The 23,597-nt window shown below is 31.9% G+C and overlaps 2 protein-coding genes and 1 pseudogene across 3 annotated transcripts; 2 read left to right on the top strand and 1 right to left on the bottom strand.

Moving 5' to 3' along the window:
• The first annotated feature begins 8 nt into the window (after positions 1-8).
• LOC111424137 (soma ferritin-like) lies at positions 9-2,236 on the top strand. The gene is made up of 3 exons (XM_023057569.2): positions 9-746; positions 801-887; positions 1,498-2,236. The coding sequence occupies exons 1-3, from the start codon at positions 9-11 to the stop codon at positions 1,630-1,632; spliced, it is 960 nt and encodes a 319-aa protein (XP_022913337.2). The 3' UTR covers positions 1,633-2,236.
• On the bottom strand, positions 2,227-23,490 carry LOC111424134 (ATP-binding cassette sub-family G member 1-like). 2 transcript variants are annotated; one of them, XM_023057566.2, is made up of 8 exons: positions 23,227-23,490; positions 16,305-16,422; positions 9,060-9,249; positions 8,490-8,635; positions 8,200-8,438; positions 3,627-4,004; positions 3,317-3,573; positions 2,227-3,260 (listed from the first exon to the last, which is right to left on the bottom strand). In XM_023057566.2, exons 1-8 carry the CDS (start codon positions 23,333-23,335, stop codon positions 2,847-2,849), a joined length of 1,851 nt encoding a protein of 616 aa, XP_022913334.1. In that variant the 5' UTR covers positions 23,336-23,490; the 3' UTR covers positions 2,227-2,846. The 2 variants fall into 2 exon arrangements, with proteins under 2 accessions (XP_022913334.1, XP_022913335.1); XM_023057567.2 differs by lacking the exon at positions 16,305-16,422 and having other exon boundaries at positions 23,227-23,311.
• Positions 16,889-17,803, top strand: LOC139431670 (phosphoserine phosphatase pseudogene; annotated as a pseudogene).
• Positions 23,491-23,597: the final 107 nt, after the last annotated feature.

The following is a 23,597-nucleotide window of genomic DNA, read 5'->3' as shown; positions in this document are numbered from 1 at the left end:
TTTCAAAGATGTCACTGTCAGTGAGATCGAAGATTTTTCCTTTCCTTACGGCCACAAAATTCTTAGTTTTTCCAAAACGTTTGGTGTCATGTATGAGTTTCATAAATTTTCGTCACAACGACGACAACAATTACACATTAGATGGCCCAAAAGAGTTAATAAAAACTGATGAGTCTGCTGGTGTTAATATTGTTGACGTTAAACGTCTCGTGAAGAACAGGCTTTTTAGTGAATCCCTTCAAGATTACGCCCCGATAGGAGGAGGATTTTCGAAAAAATCTCACGAAGATTCAAAAGTGCCATTGTCCCGAGACAATATTTTAACATATTTAGACAATAATGATCGTGATAATCATTTTCAATTTCATACGATGGCCACCCAACTGAATAAATGCGAAACGACCTATGTCGCAAAACCAGCTAAAGATATGGGAAGACTGAAATATCACGCCGAACTGGAGGACGCCATTAATAAACAAATCATGTCGGAATTGAACGCTGCTTTTGGTTACTTATCCATAGCAGCTTTTTTCGGCAGAAACGACGTTGGTAAAAAAGGAGCTCACAATTTCTTTATGGTTATGTGTAACGAGGAAATTGAACACGCTTTGAGACTCATCGAATACCAATTGTCTCGCGGTGGGATCGTGAAGTTATGCAATATTGGTATTAATGAGTCAGTTGAATGGTGTTCTATTCCGAAAGCTATTGAAATTGCTTTGGAACTTGAAAAAGTTGTTACTTCTGTAAGAAAAAGAAACGTTGGTCTTGAGTTGCATTAATTATTTTTTAACTTTTAGGAAATCACTAATGTCATTTGTGTTGCGAAAAAACATGATGATTATCATACTGAAAATATGTTAGTTAGTGAATTTGTAACAGAACAGGTAGGTATCTTTTTGAAACAACTAACGGGAAACTGACGTATTTCAATTGAATGGTTTACAAAAAGATTTTGCATATAGTTTTACATTACACTTTGATTATCGTCTTGATGCTTTGCGTGCTTAAATTCAAATTCATACTGAACATGTTAGGCTGGAATATTATATTCCTATTTTGCAGGTTTTTAAGCTGTGTGGATAAATTCCCTGCACTAATGGATGGATTATATCTTCTAATGCTTCTTCACTTATCCGCTCATTCGAAATTCTTCTGCTCTTCCTTCCATTTCTTCGCACATCAATATTGTATGCCACATAGTACATGATCTTGCTCGGATACCTCAACACATTATCTGGTCTCTTCTGGTTTTAGTTCTACTCCTGAAATATCTTTACCATTGCCATAGGAATACTTTTATTATTATCAGATTTATCAGCATTGAAACCAAAATCTCACCAAAAATTTCTAAAAAATGTTATTTCTTATGGTTTCTAATTATTCAGCTACAATTTAAAAACGTTCGTTTCCCATAAATAACCAGTAAACAGATTTATCACAAAAGAAACTTTAGATGATTACAATTAGAGATATAAATAAATTTTTATCTTCTAGTACGAAGCCGTGAACAAATTATCTTGTTTATTAGCACAAATATACAAAATGGGTAAATGTGGTGTTGCTGATTATATGATTGATAAAATGTTAATGGACGAAGATGGGCATGGAAGGAAGCCGAAAAAGAAATGATTACGCGATTTTTTATATAAATTTTTCTTTTATAAAATTGATAACTAATAAAAATTATATGTAGGTATTTTTGTTTATTTCAGTATAACTCAGTGAACAAATTGGCTTGTATGCTTGTTCGTGCTATTAAAATAAGAAAGTGTGGCGTTGCCGATCATATAGTCGATAGTGAGAACTCTTGCATCATCTCACTATCGACTACATGATCGGCAACGCCACATTTTCCTATTTTAATAGTACGAACCAGCATACAAGCCAATTTGTTCACCGAGTCATAACAAATTGGCTGTATGCTTGTTCGTGCTATTAAAATAAGAAAGTGTGGCGTTGCCGATCATATAGTCGATAGTGAGAGCTCTTGCATCATTTCACTATCAACTATATGATCGGCAACGCCACACTTTCCTATTTTAATAGTACGAACAAGCATACAGCCAATTTGTTCACCGAGTCATACTGAAATGAACAAAAATACGTATAATTTTTATTAGTGATCAAATTTATAAAAGAAAAATTTGTCATTCTTCAAAATGAAAGTGGAAAAAATAAAACAAAACAGTTTATCATTTGAAATATCCTAAATAAAACTAACAATTTAAATTTTTGTTGTTATATTTTTCAAACAATTCAATTTCTAAGAAAACTTCGACATTGTTGGTTTTAAATTAAAACCTAATTGTGTTAAACCATGTCCACTTCCTGTTATTCCAATAAACTTCCGATGTCGAATACTTAATCGTAGACTTGTTTTTGGAAAGGACGACATCTTTTGAATCAAAAACATTTTTCAATCCCTCACATTTTGATGAGAGCACGGATGGTGTTGTGATTTCGCTGGGATGAAAGGCGTTTCCTAACGAAAAATGAAAAAGTGGACGAAGATCAACCACTTTCACTTTATTTGTGTTCGTTTTTGATGCCATAAAAGGTACCTTAGTTTTTACTACATTCGAAAATGTATTTGTTATAGCCCCATAAGAAGCAACGCGTCGCATTGAGTTCGCTAACATTTTCTTATAGTTAAATTATGAGTTCACTTTAACAAATTTTGAAAAACACTTTTTGATTGACATGATTTTGATTAATAAATAAAAAAAAATTGTTTTTTGTAAATAAAAAAAGTAGGTTTATTTTTTAAACATTTTTAAATATACAAAAGTCAAACTAAATTTCCTAAAATTTGTATAAAAAAATAAATATATATTTGTAAATTTTTATCTTGATCCGCCAACTCGTGACTTAACAAATCTTACGATAACATGTAAAGCTCTAAAAGTTTTATTTGGCGATAATCTCTGTCTAAGTAAATAGTAACACGTTAATCGAAATAGGACGTAAATAAAAAATAAAGCTGCTACATCGATCCAAACGGAACGTTCTGGGAATCCCATAATCTCCAAGAAATAATTTGTGTCACTAAAGATGCAGAAAACTTCGGTTTCGGGGCAAGGGAATTTCCCGCGATCACGAAAAACTGCAGAAATTGCTCCTTCTAAAGAATAACGAAGATAACTGAAGTGCATAACAATTTGCATAATTATGGGAATTCCCGTGTTTCCAAATCCCATTCCATAAACAGCTAGCAACATGAATGGGACTGAAATAACTGGTCCAACAAACATGCTATTCTGCAAAAAATAATTAAAAAAATAATGTATTCAGAAACTTATTTTATTTAACTTACAACCACCGTTAAAAACGAAGAAATAATTAACCCAAGACTTTCTGAAACGAAAGCTGTTAAAACAGAAACTGCAAAATATTTAAACATCCGATCAAATTCTAGAGGTTGCCCACTTAAGAAATATACAGAGATCAAAAAAAGATGGTTTAAAATTAAGTTAATCGGGATTGTTGATAAGGTCATTGCTAAAAAATAAGCTTTTAAGCTATACCATCTGTTGAAATATTCTCGTTTTAAAAACTGGATTTCTTTAGGAACTAAAAATTAAAAAAATAATCAGATTTAAAAAAAAGCTTAACTTTATACTTACAGTGTAATAAAATTGGCATAAGTGGAATATACAGGAAAAAAATTGTCGAGCAATAAAATAATCCAAAATTGTAAATAGTTCTTGCACCATCATTTCCGATGTCGTAAAAGATACATCCGACGAAAATGCCGAGGAAAATATGAAGAACCGTTTTTAAAACTAAATAGTTTTTATCTCGGTACATTTGTTTCCACATTCGGAAAAGTAACGTTGAAAATTGATACCAAAAATTACTTTCATTCTTCCAAATCGTCGGCTCGATTATCGATGATTGTCTACTAATTTTTTCAGACGTTGCGATTGACGAATACTGTTGTTTTGCGGCTGATATTAATTTATCGGTGTAATCACCATACTCTCCACTACATACTTCTATAACTAAAATAAAAAAAAATAAATAAATGATTATTAAAAATTGCTAGTTGGCACGCGCAAAAACTAAACTAAAGGTAAACGTGAAAAATGGAATACTATACTACTCTGGTGGGACAAAACCAAAAACTATTAGTGAATGAAAGGGTAATAATTATTAAATTATGCACAACCCACCGAATAGCTAATATCATTTAAGTATATGCCCCTACAGCAGAGAAAAGTGAAGAAGAACTACCTAAAAGACTTTTATGAATCCTTAAGCAACGCCTTCAGACTTACAAAAAAAGGCGAAATAACTATTATTGCAGGGAACTTTAATGCCAATGGACAAAGCGAGGTTGAAGTTGTATGTGGTAGATATGATCTGGAAACGCTAGATATCGTTAGATAATAGAATTTTGCACGTGTTCAAATTAACAGCTACAAGTACTTTCTTTAAACAACATCCGCAACACATGGAGAGCGCCAGCAGACAACAAAGACAACATAATACGTAACCAAATCGACTATATATACTAGTCTAAAAACATTTGTTGTGTCACGAAAAGAAAGTAACTAAGTCAACAACGCAGAAGTCCGTGGTCGAGTGACAGATAAATTGGAAGACCGCCTGAAGGAAATATCCGCACTAAGATGTTACGCAGAAGAACGACATTGGTTATATGGTTAAGAAGAAAAACCAACAGTGGATGACCGATTACATGTTGCAGCTCATGGAAGAAAGAAGAATATATAAAAACAAAGATACGAATAAATACAATGAAGTAAACAGAGAAATACGAAAAGCTTGTCGAGCGGCAAAAGAATGCTGGTTAAGAATAAAGGCATTCTCCAAGATCATAACAACAGAATGTGGTATTGACATACAAAACAAAAACAAGAAAAAGAAAAGAAAAGAAAACAGAATAATTCATCCTATACATCTTTCGAGAAATTCATTTATCCTGTATATTGGGTTTTGCGCTAGGTAATTCTTAACGAACGAGTTCATTCTTCTAGAAGGCAATTGTCTAACGTACTGTGGTAAATGATTGTAGAATTTTGTGCCCCAATAGTCGGAGTTACTTTGAGGCTGTACTAGACGGTGGCGTGGAATTCGTAATTCGTCCCCCCGTCTTGTCGGACAATTGCGGATATTTAAATTTTTCGTGAGGTTGATCCATTTCCTCTTAGTTGCTGAATGCAGCTGAATATATACACAGACGGTATGGTGAGAATTTTGTGTATTGCAAAATGTTCTCTACAACTATCTCTACTCTTTAGATTGAGAAGTGCTCGAATTGCCCTTTTTTGTAATAGAAAAATTCGCTCTGCTGCTGAAGACATACCCCAGAACAGAATGCCATACGCTGCTACGTTGTAGAAACTGGCATAATATGTGAGTTTAGCCGCTTCTATGGTATTGATAGCTCTCATTCATCGTACACAGTAAATTGCGCCATTTAGCTTCTTGGCAGTATTATCTATATGGGTGTATCATTTGAATTCCTCGTCTAGATACAGACCTAAAAATATTAGGTACTTAATTATGTCCGTTGTTGAAGGTAATGCATTGCGTCTTTTCTTCGTTTACCGTTAAACCATTGTCATTAAACCATTCTTTTGCAGTGTGCATGGATTTGCTGAAGCTATTTTGAACATGCGTTTTTGATTCGCCCGTTAAAACGATAGTTGTGTCGTCTGCATAGAGGCAAAGGTCTCCATGTGGTATAATGCTTGGCATGTCATTTATGTATATGATAAATAGCAGAGGACCCAATACCGAACCCTGAGGAACACCCACTGAGACCTCTGCAGCACTAGATCTTCCTCCGTTCACCACCACGATTTGCATCCTAGCATTCAAGTATAACTTCAGAATGTCGTGTGCAATACTCCCAATACCGTAGTAATACGGCTTATCTAGGAGTAGGGCATGGTTTACACTATCAAACGCTTTTGATAGATCAACTCCTACCAACTTTACAAATTTTCTTTTATCTATTGCTTCCAGTATTTTGTGTCTACAAATTTTTCTTTACGGTAGCCGTGTTGATATTTAATGGAAAACTTTCTCTTTTCAAAAAAAGTAGAAATTCTATCTGCTATTACGCATTCGAAGACTTTCGAAGTTACTGGGAAAATAGAAATGAGTCTGTAGTTGTCTGGCTTTTCTACATTCCCTTTTTTGTGGATGGGAATGATTTTTGCTAACTTCAATTCGTTTGAAAATATTCCATGTTTGAGGCACATGTTAATAAGATACACTAATTGTGCAGATAGACCTTCTATAGTTCTTTTCAAAAAAGCAACAGACATTCCACAAATGTCCTCAGTTATTTTTGATTTAAAACTTTTCACTATTGTTTTGACTTCTGTAGTATCAGTCGGTCTTACAAAACAGGAACTTTCGTTGCGTATTTGTAATTCACTCATATAATCGTTTCCTTTATGGATATTAACTTTACTCTCAGTTTTCTGCAGGTAGTTGCTGTATATCTCAGCCGTGATGGTTCTATTGCAGTTACTTCTACCTCTTTTTATTTGCTTATTTATTATTTGCTATACTTTTTTATCTGTTTTCAGCTTGGTATATCACTAATTCCCAGAATTTGTACGGTGTTAAAGTTGTTTTCTGTAGTTGTAGATAATTTTACTTCTTTCCCTTTTCTACTCGAAACAAAGGTTTCTTTTTCAGGGCAGCACTTGTCAAAGGTACTTTTCAAGTGCATGAAATAAGCAGAAAACGTTGCTGTTGGTGTATTTCCAGCATTTTTGGAGAAGAAACACCTCGACAATTCCGCTTCAAAACTGTACATACATATTCGAATCTTGTATAACCCTACGTTTAATAACATGTTTATAGCTTCTTGGTTTTTAGTGACTTGTACATTAATGTTGAAGTCCCCTGCAATGAAGACTTTTTTGATATATATTTCTTTTTTTATAGTGTCAAGCAAATCTTGGAATTTGTCAAAAAATATCTTAAAATCCCCGCTCGTTGAGCGATAGATACCAATGATAATTTTTTTATGTATTTCAATTTTATGACAGTGAGTGAAGGTCCGGTCTTTCTTTAAACTTTTTATTGAGATTGAACTCTTTTCGTATTCGCCTTGGCGAATTTTCCTTGAATTAAGTTGGACTTGTTTTCTTGAAAATTCTGTATAAAAAACGGTTAATACAGGTTCCAGACGGCCAAATTTCAGGTTTCCTTACATCATCCAGCCTTTCAAAGGAACAGATAGCTTGAGTGAAGCGTAATTTTCAGGATGTTTTGCATTTAGTAAAAGACATTTAACAGAATTGAAACCCATGTTGTTTAAATATTTCTCAACGTCGATTGGCTCTGTTTTAGGATCTAAGCCATATACGTGTAAATGCATGTAGCGTAAATTTATCTTTTAAAAGAATTGTTTTCCAAATTTTATCTTTCTAAGACGAACCATATTGAAAATATTAAAAAAAAATGTTTAAAATTTATTTAACTTTGAAGGTCCATATCTTAAGCATTTATGGGTTTAAACCAAAAAATTGTACACGAATCGTCATCATTTTAACTCTAGTATTTGTGATTAAAATGATGCCATGACTTACAGAAACATCTTGTATAAGGTACATAATGAGAGGCGTTTAATCATTGCAGGCAAAATAAAGGAAAAAAGATCTGTGGGAAGACGCCAAAACTCATGGCTGAAAGACCTGAGACGTTGGTTTTAGTCGCTCATCCATAAAGGTGTTCTGGGCTTCAACCTCAAAAATCATCATCGCTAATTGGATCGCCGACAAGAGAGGGTGTAATAAAAAGAAGAAATGATTAAAGTCAGTTTATGAAGAATCCGTATTAAGCATGCATCGGCTTGCATCCGAGACAAACTTGTGAAATTGGTGAATTGTATCTAGTCACAAGAAACGATTGGAAGTATTAAAAACGGATTACAATTTATAGTGTTTTTAAATATGTAATACCAGATGATCAGAAATGCGGACGAGAATGATCATTTTATTGTGATTAAGACAGTTGTGTAGCTTGTATTTTCTTTGGAGATAAGGGAAACAAGAAGGAGATTAGAGATCCAACAAAACTTTTAGGAAATACATTTTTTGTTCGCACATTGCATTTTAGGTTTGGATAGAAACGAGTTGCAGAATTTTAGTTTCATGTTTGGTACAAATATTATATCTGTGTACAGTTTATAAATTATAAACAAATTCTTACCAAAATCAGCTGGATTATAATGTTTGGGACAAACCAATCCTAAATTTTCTAAATAAGGTACAACATCTAAACCGTATCCTTGATACGCGCAAATACCATTTGATAAAATGTACGTGTTATTAAACATGGAAAAAAGTTTTGCACTGGGTGTATGGATTGAGCAAATTATTGTTCTTCCACCTTCTGATAAAGCTTTTAATAATGAAACACACTGGGAACTTGCCATATCATCTAATCCTCTGTAAAAAAATATTTTTTAAATAAAATTATTAATTTTTTGACTAACTTACGTTGTTGGTTCATCCAAAAAAACAACGGGTGGGTTATTAACAAGTTCTAAAGCTATTGATAACCTCTTCCTTTCACCACCTGATAATTTACTCGTTAATGTATCTTTGGTTGTTATCAGCCTTAATAATTCTAATATTTCAGATATCTGAAAAAAATAACAATATTTCATATTATTTGAATTAAGCAATTATTAAATTCTGAAAACTATAAATAAATAAAAACGATTTGTTTTAATTAATTATCAATGACAAGTTTTTGGAAAATATAAAGAATTTTGCGGTTAATAATTTATAGCTTGTGGTTAAGATAAATTCAAAATTATTTACGTAGTATTCAAGTTATTAGCGTTTTATTTTATTCCATCGTATCTTTTTATAAAAAAAATAAACATTTAATCTTATAAAAAGTTATTACACAAGATTCATCCAATCTTATTTTATTTAATACTCACTTTAATCTAAACCTAATTTTTTAATGACTCGTTTATTTTTTTACTTTTTTTAATGGAAACTTTAAAAGATAAATTGAATAACATCAAAATAACATGAGTAACATTTTAATATAATTACCGTCTGATTTTTTTGTTGATTGTTGAAGGTCTTTCCCAACTTTAAATCAGCGGACACTTTCATTAATTCTTCGACGGTTAACCAGGGTTGAAGCATATCTTCTTGCATGATATATCTGGAGAAGTGACGAAATGTTTTCATGTTTCTAGGTTGACCATTAACCTGAATTGAACCACCGACATCATGGGATCTATAAGAATTACAAAAAGAAACTTTCAAATGTTAATCCTATTGTCCATTATATGATAATTTCAAGAAAATTTCCATTTGAAAATGATCGATGACATCACTTTCTCGTTAACATAACAACTTTTCAAATTATTTTCTCATTCGGCGCCACAAAAAACCTGCAGTAGTTCCTTTCTAATGTTTAATTCCTTTTTTGACATTAAAAAAAATCTAAAAAAACCGCAATCAAATTGTCTATTATTAAATAATTTATGTTTTTGATTTTTTTCTATTTTTGTTTTCTTTTTGTTCAGTTTACTTCCTGTTTATGTCAGTTCCGCTTCACGCTACTATTTAATCAGCGCGAAATCTAGGAGGAAGCCATCAGAAAAGATATAATTTAACAGCTATTTATAGAATGTGAAAGAGCCATTGAAGTACTAATGGCTTTGTAAAAAATGAACTTCATCGTCGTCCATTGCACTTTCAAAGTACAAAGAACCGGTGAGAATTTATTGTTACGTAAACAAAAAGGATTTTTTATTCGTTTATAAAAATTTCTTTCTGCGTAATGAAATGAACGCAGGAAAAAGGGAATGTAGGGTGTGTTTTTGATTTATTTTTTTATCCTTGACATCGAAAAAAAAAAAAGAAGTAGACCGTATAACTTTTCTTACATAAGACTTGTTGATTTAATACGACTGAGAGTCGGCTTCAGTTCATAAAAGCGAAAATGAAAAAAGTTTCACAAGTAGCCTTCGAAATTTAACAATGATCAAGGTTAAGGTCGTCGACTTCTCTGTGTTTACAATTTTTCATAGGTGAATATGATAGGTCAGTTTCTAAACAAAGAGAATGTTTCTTAACTTCATTACACACTTATATAATAGCTATGTATTTGGTCATAAATTGGATAACTGGAATACGTTTATATCTATATTTTAAAAATCAATAAATAACGTTAATGCAACAAGTGTCAGCTAAAATGCGAAAGTCTAGAAACGAAATCATACGTAAAAACACGTATGTGACCTAAATTTACCCAAAAAAAGATTATCTTGTTTTATTTTCTATTTTCCTTTCATTCAATATTTGTTACACACATTATTATCTCTTTTTCTATTTCGAAAGGATTCTTACGTTTGTTGTAAACTTAAGAACCCTCTTCTTGACCATGTTGCAATTCTCAATTATATTCTAATCTTCTAGGAAATTGTTTAAATTGTTTTTGCGCGTACTTTATTTCGAAAGAATAAAAGAAAAGTTTGTCTTAAACCACAATCTTTTTACTTTAAGATATAAAAATAACATTTATAAAAACAAAACATTTATATCGATCATCCTTATTTACAAATTCATGAAGAGAATGAGGATTAAGTTTGGTGTCAAATTTCTGAATTAACGTGCGATAATGATTGTTTTGAAAGTTGTAACAAATACTTTGAAATGCTTTTAGTGTGATATCAAGTAGTTAGTCTTGGTATTTTATTTATTTTGATGAAGTTAGAGGAAGATTCAGAGGAAGTAGCTACTCAAAAAGTTGTTCTGAAATTGTATATTTAGAAAAGAGGAGAACAAATCGGCTCAGTAAAATCTTCTCCATTAAAGAGAAAGCGCAAGAACTATTTTAAAAATGGACAAAGATGAGAGAAAAAATGAGAATAATTACCCTTTCGTTTTTTCTTAGATACGAATTATTAACGTTGAAGAAAGTCTGCACTTTAAACGTATAATTTTATTTATACATTATTTATATCAGTCTTATCGTTTATCAAGTACTTTATAATAATGTGCTTTTAGAAAAAGCAATGGAAGAAGATCATAGTCAGGATCCTGCTAATGTTGTCGAGGTAATTAAAAATATAAAAAATTTTTGTAGCAAACCAAGTAATTTCAATAGAATTGTCATCGATTATTCAATTTACCTTGTTCAGACTGGAACGAGTTTTCTCGACGCGAAATTTGTTTTATGTTTAACATTGTTAAAACGCAAATAGACGACTTTTAGACCCTTAATAAATTTTGACTAATTGTAAGTCATAGTTGAATAATTATAATAATAATAATTTAATAATTAAGGGGTTCGTCTTAGATTAGTCTTAGTTTCTGATTTTGAGTCATCATTCTATGTGATTTAAATAACTTAAAGACTTTAAATGTTTTGTCGTAAGTTCAAAGAAAGAAAGTCCGAATGATCACAAGACGATGACTAAGTAAGCACTCTGTACAGCTTGGGGCCACTCCAGAACGTAATGAGAGAAATTGACAAATATGCATTCGACTAACTCAACACATACAAAATGGCTGTGAAAACAACCTGCTAACTGAGATATGGCTTTTTGATTTAACCAAGGCTTTCGACTGCGTTGCTAAAAATAAAAGCTCACGATTTTAATGAACCCAGCATTTTATAGCTTAATTAGCATTCTGACAACAACCAGTTAAAAAACAGTTAAATAGGGAGTCCGCCCTAACTTCAATACTTTATTTGACACTTTAGCACTTATTACGGATACTTCTACGCGCAGGTGTCCTACGGCATTCTATGTTGGGGTCACTCTGCTCACGAGATTCAAGGCAACCCAACCCAACCCTAAATTAATTATATATAGTCTCATATCATTCAAGAACTATCCTTTCACGCGCAAAAACGATACGTATACAAAGATTATACTGGAGCACCTTAACGATTAACTAGAAAGGGAGAACCAATAACCTGGCATAATGAGTAAATACAACCTATACAAAGAATCCAATGACAATAGCACTAGACTAATTAACTATGCGGCCTCCCTCAATATGGTAATTGCAAGTACATGGTTTGGAAGCAAAGACATCCACAAGGAAACTTGCATTGTTTATGCAAGACAACTTGACATAATATAAGCCAAAAGTTGGCGTGGTGTTAACATCGAATTTGAGCAAACTACCAGATAAGGTATAGAGTACAAGAGAGCACAAATTGCAAATACCAAAAAGACGACAGGAAAAAACACTGAAAATACAACCTCAACGATCACAGCAAAAATAGAGCGAGAAGAGAACATAAATCTGAAGCTTGGAAATAGACAACAGAGTGAAAATGCGAGGCTGCCAAAGAAGTTCTAAGATTTCAAAGAAAAAACCAGTGGGTGCAACGAGATAACGGAAAGAAAGAATCATAACAGAAAACTACAGCAGCGAAGAAGGCTCATAGACTGAAAAAAGAGAGAGGTCATAAATGGTGAATTGAGGGAATTAGAGACAAATAGGAAAAAACTTGACCATAGGAAAGCATAACATGGAAACTGTAGAGCAATTTGTCTACCTGGTTACTTTAGATAACAACCGACTAATTTTCTATAATGGTTCAATCAATTAAAAATAAACGTTTGTGTGATGTACTGCGTGTCATCTATTTTTAACTTATTTCGTAATTAATTTTATTAATGGTAGTAAGAGACAAACATATTTCGCACATCCTAAATTGGGATCTTTGTCTTAATATACTCGACATTTGAGCACGCATCAAAAGATTTACGTATTATTCAAACGATCTTTCTCATAATGTAAGTTATATGCGTACCAAAAAAATTGCAACACCTCGAAAGAGCTGACTCACAAAGCTGAAATTTTTACATGTAATTTGTATTTATTTCATTAGTAAATCATACCAATTGAAAAAAAAAGCCAACTATTTATGTCAATAAAATGTTACACCCCCACAATTGTTTATGCACTGTCTAACTATGCGAGGCATGCTCCAAATGAGATGATGAATAGTCCTGTGGAATTTATTTCATCCCAGGCTTGCTGTAGATGACGACGAAGTTTCTGTAAGGTGTTTGCTGCTTATGGTAATATCCAAGTTTTAGGTTCTAGGTTTAAATCTATAAAGCGAGCAGGCCAGGGGAGAATTTCTACTCCATCTTCGTGTAGGAAGTTCTGACAGATGTGGTGATATGAGGTCGGGCGCTATTCTGCAGGTATTACAATGGGCTGTAAAACCTCGTGGATATATCGGTGTGCATTTAAACTGCTAGGGATGATAACTATAGGTGACTTATACCCCAACGATATGGCACCCGATACCATAATACCAGATGTGTGACCGCCGCGACTTCGAAGGGCAAAGGAAGGAGTCGAAAGATCGGTATGAGTAGAGATTAAAAGATGAAATTCGTCGTTACACTATCTGCCTCACATTTTTCATGCAGTCAACACCAATTGCAGCCGAAGAACGAAATCTGTCTCATTTGTCTAAGCTTAAGATCTCACTTTCGTTAGTCGCTCGAGGACGTTCGCTTCCAAAACGGTGATGTTGGTTACGTTCTTCAGATCACGCAGTCCATGCTTGAAGGAATCTTCGACCATTTTCATGAAATGGAATACCTGCGTCGTGCAGCGCAACAATTCGTCCTCTTTCAAAGTCGGACAATTGGTTAAACCGCGGTTTTCTACCAATTCTAGGCATTTTTAACAATCGAAGGAAAAACGCTCACTCACCAAATAGAATTTACTTTGTGATGCAGTTTTCAACTTTCCTGTTACAGATTATCTGTTTCACGGCAAAAACCATACAAAAACTTGCAATACTTTGTGTATCGATATGATGTTTTTATCACCGACCTTTTACATGCATCTAGTTGTTTTGTTAAGATTCCAGATTGACAAAAAAGTGCAAAGTTGCACTCTTTTTTGGCATGTACTGTATATAGCAATATTACGGACTTGGATATAAGTCGAAATTTTATGTAGGATATGTAGGATATCATGTAGGTAACTTTTTGCATATATTTTATTTTTCATCATTTATCCTTTGATTGGCTCAATTAATTTGACTGATTTGATTGGTTTAATTGACTTAATTAAGTCGTTTACTTTGGTTAACGGTTAAATTTAGTTTTTAGGTAATTTTCTGGCTGATGTCCAGAACAAAAGATAAACAAAAACATGCTCAATGATGCTTCATTGTACGTCTACCATAAAGACATTGCAAGAAAATGACATAATGACGTTGTTTTAGATATCACGGCACTTTGTTTTGCTCACAGACGGATGTCCAGAACAAAACATAAACAATATCATGACGCATATCTTCCTAAAAATCGGAATTTTTCCGTTATCTATAAACGAATATATGTTGTAACTGCAGAAGTTGCAGAAATTCTATCACCATTTAACCTCGTTAACATAAAGTAGCGAAACTTTTTTGATTTTAAAGTGATAAGTTAAAGTAATTAAAGATTTTTCGAATGAAATATTTTAGAAGTGTAAGATACTTATTCCAGCCTCCGGAGTGAAGCATTCTTCTAAACTTGGAAGATCTACAAAAACTTTGTGAGGTGCTTACCAAACTAAAATATCGTATATTCTACAACTCATGTTGCAGATGAAAGCAAGAACGAAGATGATCATCTTGATGAGGACGATAATAATAATACTACTTATGAAGCAAACCCATAACAAGTTACGATTTTTTCATTTTATCCCAATTTTAAATAATGAACCTTTGATGATATCCTTTCACGAAGCATTAACGTTTATCGTACACATATCAAAAAAAAATCTTTAATAAAAAATAAGGGAACTAATAAATTATTTGTACCGCAAGCACAACTTTTTGACAACTTTCACTTCCAGAGCTTCAATAAAAAGAATTTTTTGAGAACTGCATTTATCATTTATCTCACGATAAAACTGCGATAACTTTTAATGATTTGACTTTTCTTCGTTTTTCGAAAGTCGAGAAACTAATGTAGTTGTTAAATAACTCTTTCTGGTGTGTTTAAAATTATATCAAAAATATTTGCGATATGTACCAGAAAATAAGCTGCAATAATTACAACCTCATAATTATTGCATGTTTAGTTTTATCTAAGTGGATTTTAGAAATCGAGTTGAGTAAACCAGATCTTAGTGTAATAAATTTTAAAAATTAATCACTTTAATATAAACTCGTTTAAAACAATCTTACCTTTCTATCGCAAACAATGAGTATACAATTCGTTTTAATCCAGTCTCTTTGATAACATGCTTGAACGATTAGGGCAGTTAATCAATCGTTCTTTTCGCAACGTATTTCATTACTTTCTAGTAAGTAAATGGTCTGTAGCACGATATTAATTAACGTAAATGTTTTAAAATGAACTGAGGAAAATCAAAACTTCGGGTCAAAAAATTAGACGTACTTTGTTACGTAATATGATTAATTGTACAACATCATAGTGCTGTAGTTAAACGAGAATGGTAATGTCGATCATTAACAAAAATTATATAAAATTGAATATCGACGACTTTTTATGGTTTTATTGATTTGTTTATGAGAATTTTTATAACCAGTTTTTGTTATTTATTTTTTAATTATTCTTCAAGGCAATTTTTTTAGTTGTTCTAATTATTTTCGTATAAAATTAATAGGAAATGATTAAATTAAAGCATTTTTTATAACTTTACATAAATTAATTATTAAATAAACCACATGTTATTGCATTACTTTCGATTTACCACAAAATGCGGTTAACATTTTAGTTTTATTTAGATTTTAACAAATTGATTTTAAATCAAACAAGATATCATTAGCATTTTTCCCAATGTTTGTTTATATTTTTTACGAATGAGAAGTCGGTGTAGTTTTTTATTTCAGATTATATTAAAATGTAAATTTATATGCTCATTTGAATATTGGCCTTATTCTGTTTAAATATCAATCTTATTTTCTTTTAAAACTATAATTTCGTTTTAACGATTCGTTATTAACACCATTTTAAAGGCGTGGAATTTTTCTTTTTTTTAATGGAAATATACTTAATATATAAACCTTCGTCGTGCAATGAATATTCAGAAATTGTATACCAATTTAATTTAAAAGAAAAAAATTCCAAGAATAATCTTGACCTTTAAAACTTCTAATAATTATTAACGCTTTTAATCAAAAATAAAAATAAATAAACCCAAACTTAGAAAGAAATTAATTTAAAATATTTTCATCAGGGAACTTATTAAGCTAATAACCTTAAACCGCGAGGTTATTTTTTGTTTACATTTTCAGGTTGAAGGAAATCTTTCTTTGCGTCATCAAACATCTTTAATACTCACTTATATCCCGCTAAAACGTTAAGTAAAGTACTCTTCCCTGCTCCAGAGGGTCCCAAAATGGCTGTTAACTCTCCAGATTTAAAATGACCGCTTACATTTCTCAAGATAACTTTGCTTCCTGTAAAGAAACAAACAGTTTTTTTAACTTCATTTAGTTCTTGTTTACATTGATTTTTAAATTTTCTTATTTGAATTGTAAATGAATTAAAGCATTTCCTGTAAACCTTTGTGTGGTGACGATTTAACAGAATGGAAATTAAAATCACTCAGCAACAATTGCGATCTTTGAAGCGTAAACACCCCAGGTTTATTACTATTTATAAGAATTAATATGTCGACACTTTCTGCAGCAAATTAACGAGGTTCACTTAGAAAACTTGAAGTGCATGGTAAATTAATGTTCAGGCAGGAAAGTGATGCAAAAAAACTTTCTAATTGGTTTTGAAAATTTTATATACGCGCCAACTAAATTGGTTCAGTGATTAAAAACTCGAAGAAAAAAACTTATTACAAAATAGAAAACAGAAATTTTTTGCTTCAATTAAGTATTATTCATCTAGATAACAAGAAACGATTATTATTGTCATTTGTGACAAATTTTGTTTAAACGTCGAAAAATGTCCAGATTAGAAGAATCAACTGGAATGCAATCTGAAGATGAAGCAAAAGAAATTTGGAAAAAAGTCGACGCTGTTTGTTTCGATGTTGATTCAACGGTGATAACTGAAGAATCGATAGATGCTTTAGGAGATTTTTGCGGGTTAGGAAACGAAGTGAAAAATTGGTCAATAATGGCTTTAAACGGTTCGATACCTTTCCAACGTGCTTTAGAAGAACGTTTAAAGCTTATCAAACCATCAAAAAAGATCATCGACGAATTCGTCGAAAAGAAACCGCTCACTTTAACACCTGGAGTTGAAGATTTAATAAAACACCTCCACGAAAATAAAATCGATACTTACTTAATAACCGGCAGTTTTAAATCGATTATTTCACCAATCGCTGAGATACTTAAAATCCCCCCGGAAAGAGTTTATGGGAATAGATTGAAATTTTTTTATAACGGTGAATATGCTGGATATGAAAAGAAATCGCCGATGGCAAGAAACGGCGGGAAAGCGATTATTGTTGAGTATTTGAAAGAACATGGTTATAATAACATTGTTTTTATCGGTGATGGTGTTATCGATCTCGAAACGATTTCTTATGCTGATGCTTTCATTGGATTTGGTGGAAATGTTATTAGGGAAAATGTTAAAGAAAGATGTAGTTGGTATGTTATGGATTTTAGCACCCTTCAAAGTGTTCGCCAAGAAGTTAAAATATCTTTAAATGATAGATAAACAACAAAAAAACAAGTTGACGTAGTTTTTAATTACAATTAATGATTAGAAATAAATTCAGACATCAACTTTGTCTTAAATTGTTTGTAATAAATTGGTTAGGTGATGAACGTTGTCATTGAGTAGGTAATAAATTAACAATCTATTTACACTTGACATACTATTTGAATAACAAAGTCCTTGTGATAGTTTAAAAATTATTTCAACTATTAATAAAATTTAAGAATTAAAATCTTTTGATTGATTGCCTAACAAATTTATCAATGTACGCACGTTTTATGCTGTTGATTTCGAGGTCAGCATTTTTAAACCAGGTCAAGTTCGCGGTTGAACTTAATGCCTTATTTCATCTTATTGCATAAACGATAATCAATCAATTTAATCTATTTTTTTTTGAAACTTTTTTATTGTAAGGAATTTAAAAAAGTTCTTTTACAATCCTTTCGAGTGCAACGACCACAAATACGTGCGATGAATTAAATGGAAGTTACGAAGTCATTGGGGTTAAAGCAATTGTACAGATTCGTTTTAGCTTGCAATACTCTTCGACAAAAGATTGCCTACTTTCTACCTGCTTACATTTGCACCTTATTATCTCCGCAAATATGCTTTAAATTTAACGAATCAATAGGTACTTATTGTTAGTTAGTTACAGTCTATTCTTAGATTTACGAAGAGAAACTTTATTACGAGTGCAAGAAACCGGAACTTTAATATTTCTGGTTAACGTTTTATCTATGTCTAAAACGTTGATAAGAATATCAAAATGTAAACAAAAACGTATGTATATGAATTTTTAAATACGTCAATGAAGGAAGATTATTAAAATAAAGAGAATTTTAAAATTTGTTGTATCTTGAACTTGATTCTAAACATCAATGAATTAAAATTGTGTATGTCATGTTCTATACGACGATGTTATTTTTTATCGTTATGAATTAAATCGTTACAGAAATTATTTGGTATTTTTAAATCATGATATCATCTAAAAACAGTCATTATTTGTCTACAATAGTCGGCCGTGCATGAATCACTCTTGCTTTTGCAATAGTGTTCTATTATCCATTCTTGAAACAATTTCAATAATGAAAAAGCAATTAAAAGTGCTTCATAGTCATGCTCTATTGTATCATTATGTGCTGACAAAGTAACAATAGTAAAGGTTTTTTAGTTTGCCAAAAACTTCGAATTTTCATAACATTTCTAAAACTAATATGTTGTTATCTTCAATGATAGTGTTCATTACATATCGATTTGTTTCGAAATTTGCAAGTGAAAAAAAAAGCTGCATAACAATTACGAATAAAAAATGCATGAAGTTCATCATCACCAGCAGTAAATTTATTAGGTAACCTTTTTAGGAAATGAAAAACCTATTTCTCAGTGACATCGGTAACAAACACGGGAAGATACGTAGAGTGTACATCAACCATGTTGTAAGTAAAGAAACTAGTAACTCTCCAGACAAGTGTTCTGCAAAAGTATTAACTATTTTATCAGAATCAGTGTAGGTGGATTGATCACACGTTATCTTGCTAGAAAGTCGAGAGGTCGTTGTTTTCTGTCTTATATAAGTTACGTTGATCAGAACTAAGCGATTGTTCAGCACTAATAGTAAAGGAAGAATACGCATCAGAGATTTTCTGTTTAGTGAAACACCTCAGTCTTTTATATTCCGCTGAATAGAAAGTACTACCACTTCTCCTCCACATCTTCATATAATACTCTTTCAATTTTAATAGCCACTTCATTTTTGGATGTACCAAATAGGGTATGAGGATCTACTATCCAATCTCTTCGGAACAAATAAATTCAAATTCTCACACAACTTTTTTATAGAAAGCTTGCAAAGCATTAAAGGAAAAGACCAATCTGTATCAAGTAGTTTGTTATACAAGCCAGGAAAGGCTTTTCGAAAATTATAGCGACGAAAAATTCCGCAAACCATCATTCCTCATAGACGAAGGAACAGTCGTCATGAACCAGATCAATCCGATGATCAGTATTTGTCAGAACCAAGTCCAATAACAATTTTCACAGTTAAGTACATGATTGAGTTGGCGAAGCTTTTTCAACATTTGATAGACATGCCTTAACATATTGAGACAAATTAAAATCAGCAAGGATAAGCACTATGTATAAGCTCACTGACCATAAAGAACACTTCGATACGTGATACTAAAGAATGAATATCTGTAGAATCAACCAGTTCAATATCATGATGATTAACTACAAGGAGCAGAACTCCTCCACCTCTATTATGTCCAACCAAATCAAACTTACTGTCAGTCCGACTTACGTTTAATGAGAAGACCAAGAATGAATACTCATGTATGGTCAGTTTCGTGCACAATATGATTAGAAATGAAGATATAGGGGTCATTTATCTTGTATTTTACGATCTCATTTCAAACAGATTATGTGTTAAAAGAAAAGAAAAACAAGATTGTGGCATTTTGCTTCTAACACATATATTGAGGAGGAAAAGCGTAATTTAAAATAAAATTTACATCAAGACCAAGTTAACGCTGCTTATGAGGCAAAAACTAATAAAGGCAAGAGATAGTTATGCTTAATAAATCGGTCCATAATAATGTTACTGAAATCGTAAGTCGATAGTGTCATACTATATCTCCAGCAGCGAAAATCACATAGCTAGCCAAATCAACAGGGACCTCTGGAAATTTATTGGCACAGAAAAAAAATATGCACCATAAAACTCTCTACAACATACCTATATGTGCAAAATAAACTGACTAACTAAGTGAGTACCTCCCATTGATACATTGTAAGCAATATGTGCATATAATTATCACCAAATTAATGTCAGAACAAAGAAGCATCAAGCCATAATATAAACACCTGCTACAGTGTATCTTCAACCGCCTCATTCGTCTCTTCCAACTTCATATACTTATATATGTATATTGAATGGCTCGTGATTCAAACATTGCATACCTTTAAAAAAAAACGTTATTTTTCTAAAAATAAACCCATATACAAAGCTACCATTACAATCTAATCTTCCACTTTCTTTCTCATTGCTCCCTAATCCAACCACCAACATCTTTCCTATAAGGTCTCTTCCTCTATTAATGTTCTTAAACCTTACATCTACTTGTTAAGTAATAATTTTGCAGTGGCTCTTCTCATTTTCTCCTCCTTTTTTCTTATCCATTTCACTGCCACAGTTTTCCCACCATTCCAAGCAATATTTACTCCCAAATCTTATACTACCTTTTTTATATTCTTCCCCTCTTGCATATGGCAATAAAGAAAACGTTGCAACAGCAAATAGTGTTCTGAGAATGGGATCTCCAACTTCTTGCTGACATATTTGACTTACAATCTCTTTCAGATACTTCCCAAATACTGTCTCATTTTTTCATATCACTTTAATGTTCACTTTTATCACCTCTTGTTAAATTTATCCAATAGATCTAGATTAGAATCCTGCTGACAACCTTTATTTGCTCAATATCTCACCTTTTTGCACCTATTGGGTGTGTTTTATAACGCAACAATCCAACTAATCCCGACAACCATATAGTATCAAACACATCTAACATTTTACTACCCATTCGCCTTACATTATCTCATCCTCTATACCAATCTGTCTAATGTTTGATTGTACTTGTATAACCGTATATAACACTCAGCTTCTACAAAAGTTAGATACATAAGTCTGACAACCTCATTCAATTGCGATAACCATACAATATATCTATCATCTCCCCTAGTTTTACCTTCTTTGCCGTATTCGTTATTATATATGCCTTACCCATCCACTGCTTTTCCGTGTTTATCTCTCCAAATCTTCTGGGAAAAAGACCAGCTGCACGAACAAGTGGAAAGAAGCAGTTTAAAGTACGCGAAATTTATCAGGTCCAATTTTTTGATATTTTGCTATATTAAAAAATGTTGGTGTGCCAAAAATATGGATCTCTTAAAATGCATTTGGTACATGAATGTATCGTAAAAGTTATAAATCACATAAAAACTTTAGATATTTTACTCAACCCGACATTTATAAGATATATTTGAAGCTCTGGGTGGTAGTCAACATTGTTTTGCTAAATTGCAGAAATACATAGTCTTTCATGAAGTTGTTGTTTCACATGATTTGTTCTTAAATTTCAAAGACTATGTCCAGAACTATATTTGCAAAGTATTTTGAAGAAAACATTTTCATGCTGAACCACCACCAGAGCTCATTTCATCGGACGAAAATACTGTAATTGAACTCTTTTGTGAAAACAGCTTGAATACAAAATTTACTTTTTTCGATTGAGTAGAAAATCCATTTATGCGAAACCGGATTTTCAGCTCTAGCTGTAATAGAAAGCAAATATCGCTTAAAATCGACATGGAGCGAGAAATGAGATTGACAGTGACAAAAAAATGTGTTGCAACACCTTGACATTTATGGAACAAATTATGAAACCATTAGCTTCATGATGTACTCACTCAAAAAAGCATTTTATCTCACCATTGCAATATTAAAACATATCATACTGCCCAAGAATAGATTCAAATATTAAATAAACAAAATGAATTAAATAATTTGCGATGTAATAACAACTACTATAACCGTATTTTAGTTTTTGATTAATGAGGTTAGTGACCGCGTGGTGTAATTTCCAGCAATTGTAAGAGTGATCTTACAACCTTTGTAACAGTAGGGAATAATTCCGCATTGTTGTTATATAATAAGTCTAGGATTTAAACAAAAAGGGAAAATAAATAAAAAAAATACCAGGCAGACTGAGATTAATAATTTTCTGCCCGAAATTTTTTAGATTGTTTTAAAATTTTGTGGAAAGTGGCAAAATTCTCTTACAATTAGAATTTTTGTCAAGGTAAAATAAAAAGAAAACTATCAAAAAAAATTAACCCGAAGCTATTAATTGAAAACATTTTGGGATTAAATCAACCTTGAACGACGCTTTTAGGTAAGAAAATATTTGCAAAACCATCTCTTGATGAAGAAAGTCAACAATGCATGGAGGCACCCACTAAAATGTCATGTTTAAGAAACTATACAATTTTATCTAATATAAATATACATTTTTTTTTAAACATTATGCTGTTTCTCATAAATGAAATCAAAAAACCCCAGTTGATTGCTATAAAATTAATCTTTTGATGTTGACAATAAACCAGTAATCAATTATAAATGAATAATCATTAATGATTCATCGAATATGATACCTTGTGTACAGTGAATTATTAATAAAAGTCCTCTAACAAGAAAATAAATATACGTCGCTGTCTATTATTAATTATAAAGTGCACTTAAACGCTTCTCTCGGGTTTTTCTCAATGTTAATTCGTTTATTGGATGAATCTATATTAATTTAAAAATTCTATAATTAAAGGAATTACTTTTTATTTGAGGTTTTCAAACCATCAAGAAAAAAACGATACGCCAATTAAAAACATTTTAAACAATAAGTCATTAAAAAAAAATAGAAGGTCCCAAAATCAATCAAGCCATTTAAAATTCTCATAAACGTTTTCAGCCCATTTTCAGAAACCCATTAAAATCAAAGAAATAGAATTAAATATAAATCACTCACCGTTTCGTCCTTGTGGTACTCGATACGAAACATCCTGAAATACAATGTCTACAGCTGGCCTTTCAGGAAATACGCTGAAAGTCTCTTTGGCAACCAAATTCGTATTCATTGTTTTTACTTAACACATTTCACGTGGAATGAAACGAAAATGTTAAAGGTTTTTAATATAAACAAACCGGCGTGTAGTCGTCAAGATATAAAACGTTCGCGTCTGGTTTATGTTCGTTTATAAAGTTCCCCACCAAACTGTTTTTCTGTAGGAGCACGAAGCGAGACTGAAAACGCGATGTGAACTGTAGTACGCATGTTTGTGGAACGGCTGTAAGAAAATTTGACGTCATAGTTTCAATTAGATTTGGATTGAAAATGAT

The sequence above is a fragment of the Onthophagus taurus genome, chromosome 11 (assembly GCF_036711975.1).
Source record: "Onthophagus taurus isolate NC chromosome 11, IU_Otau_3.0, whole genome shotgun sequence".
Lineage (NCBI taxonomy): Eukaryota > Metazoa > Arthropoda > Insecta > Coleoptera > Scarabaeidae > Onthophagus > Onthophagus taurus.
The sequence above is the reverse complement of the archived record's forward strand: the minus strand, read 5'-3'. Positions and strand labels throughout refer to the sequence as shown.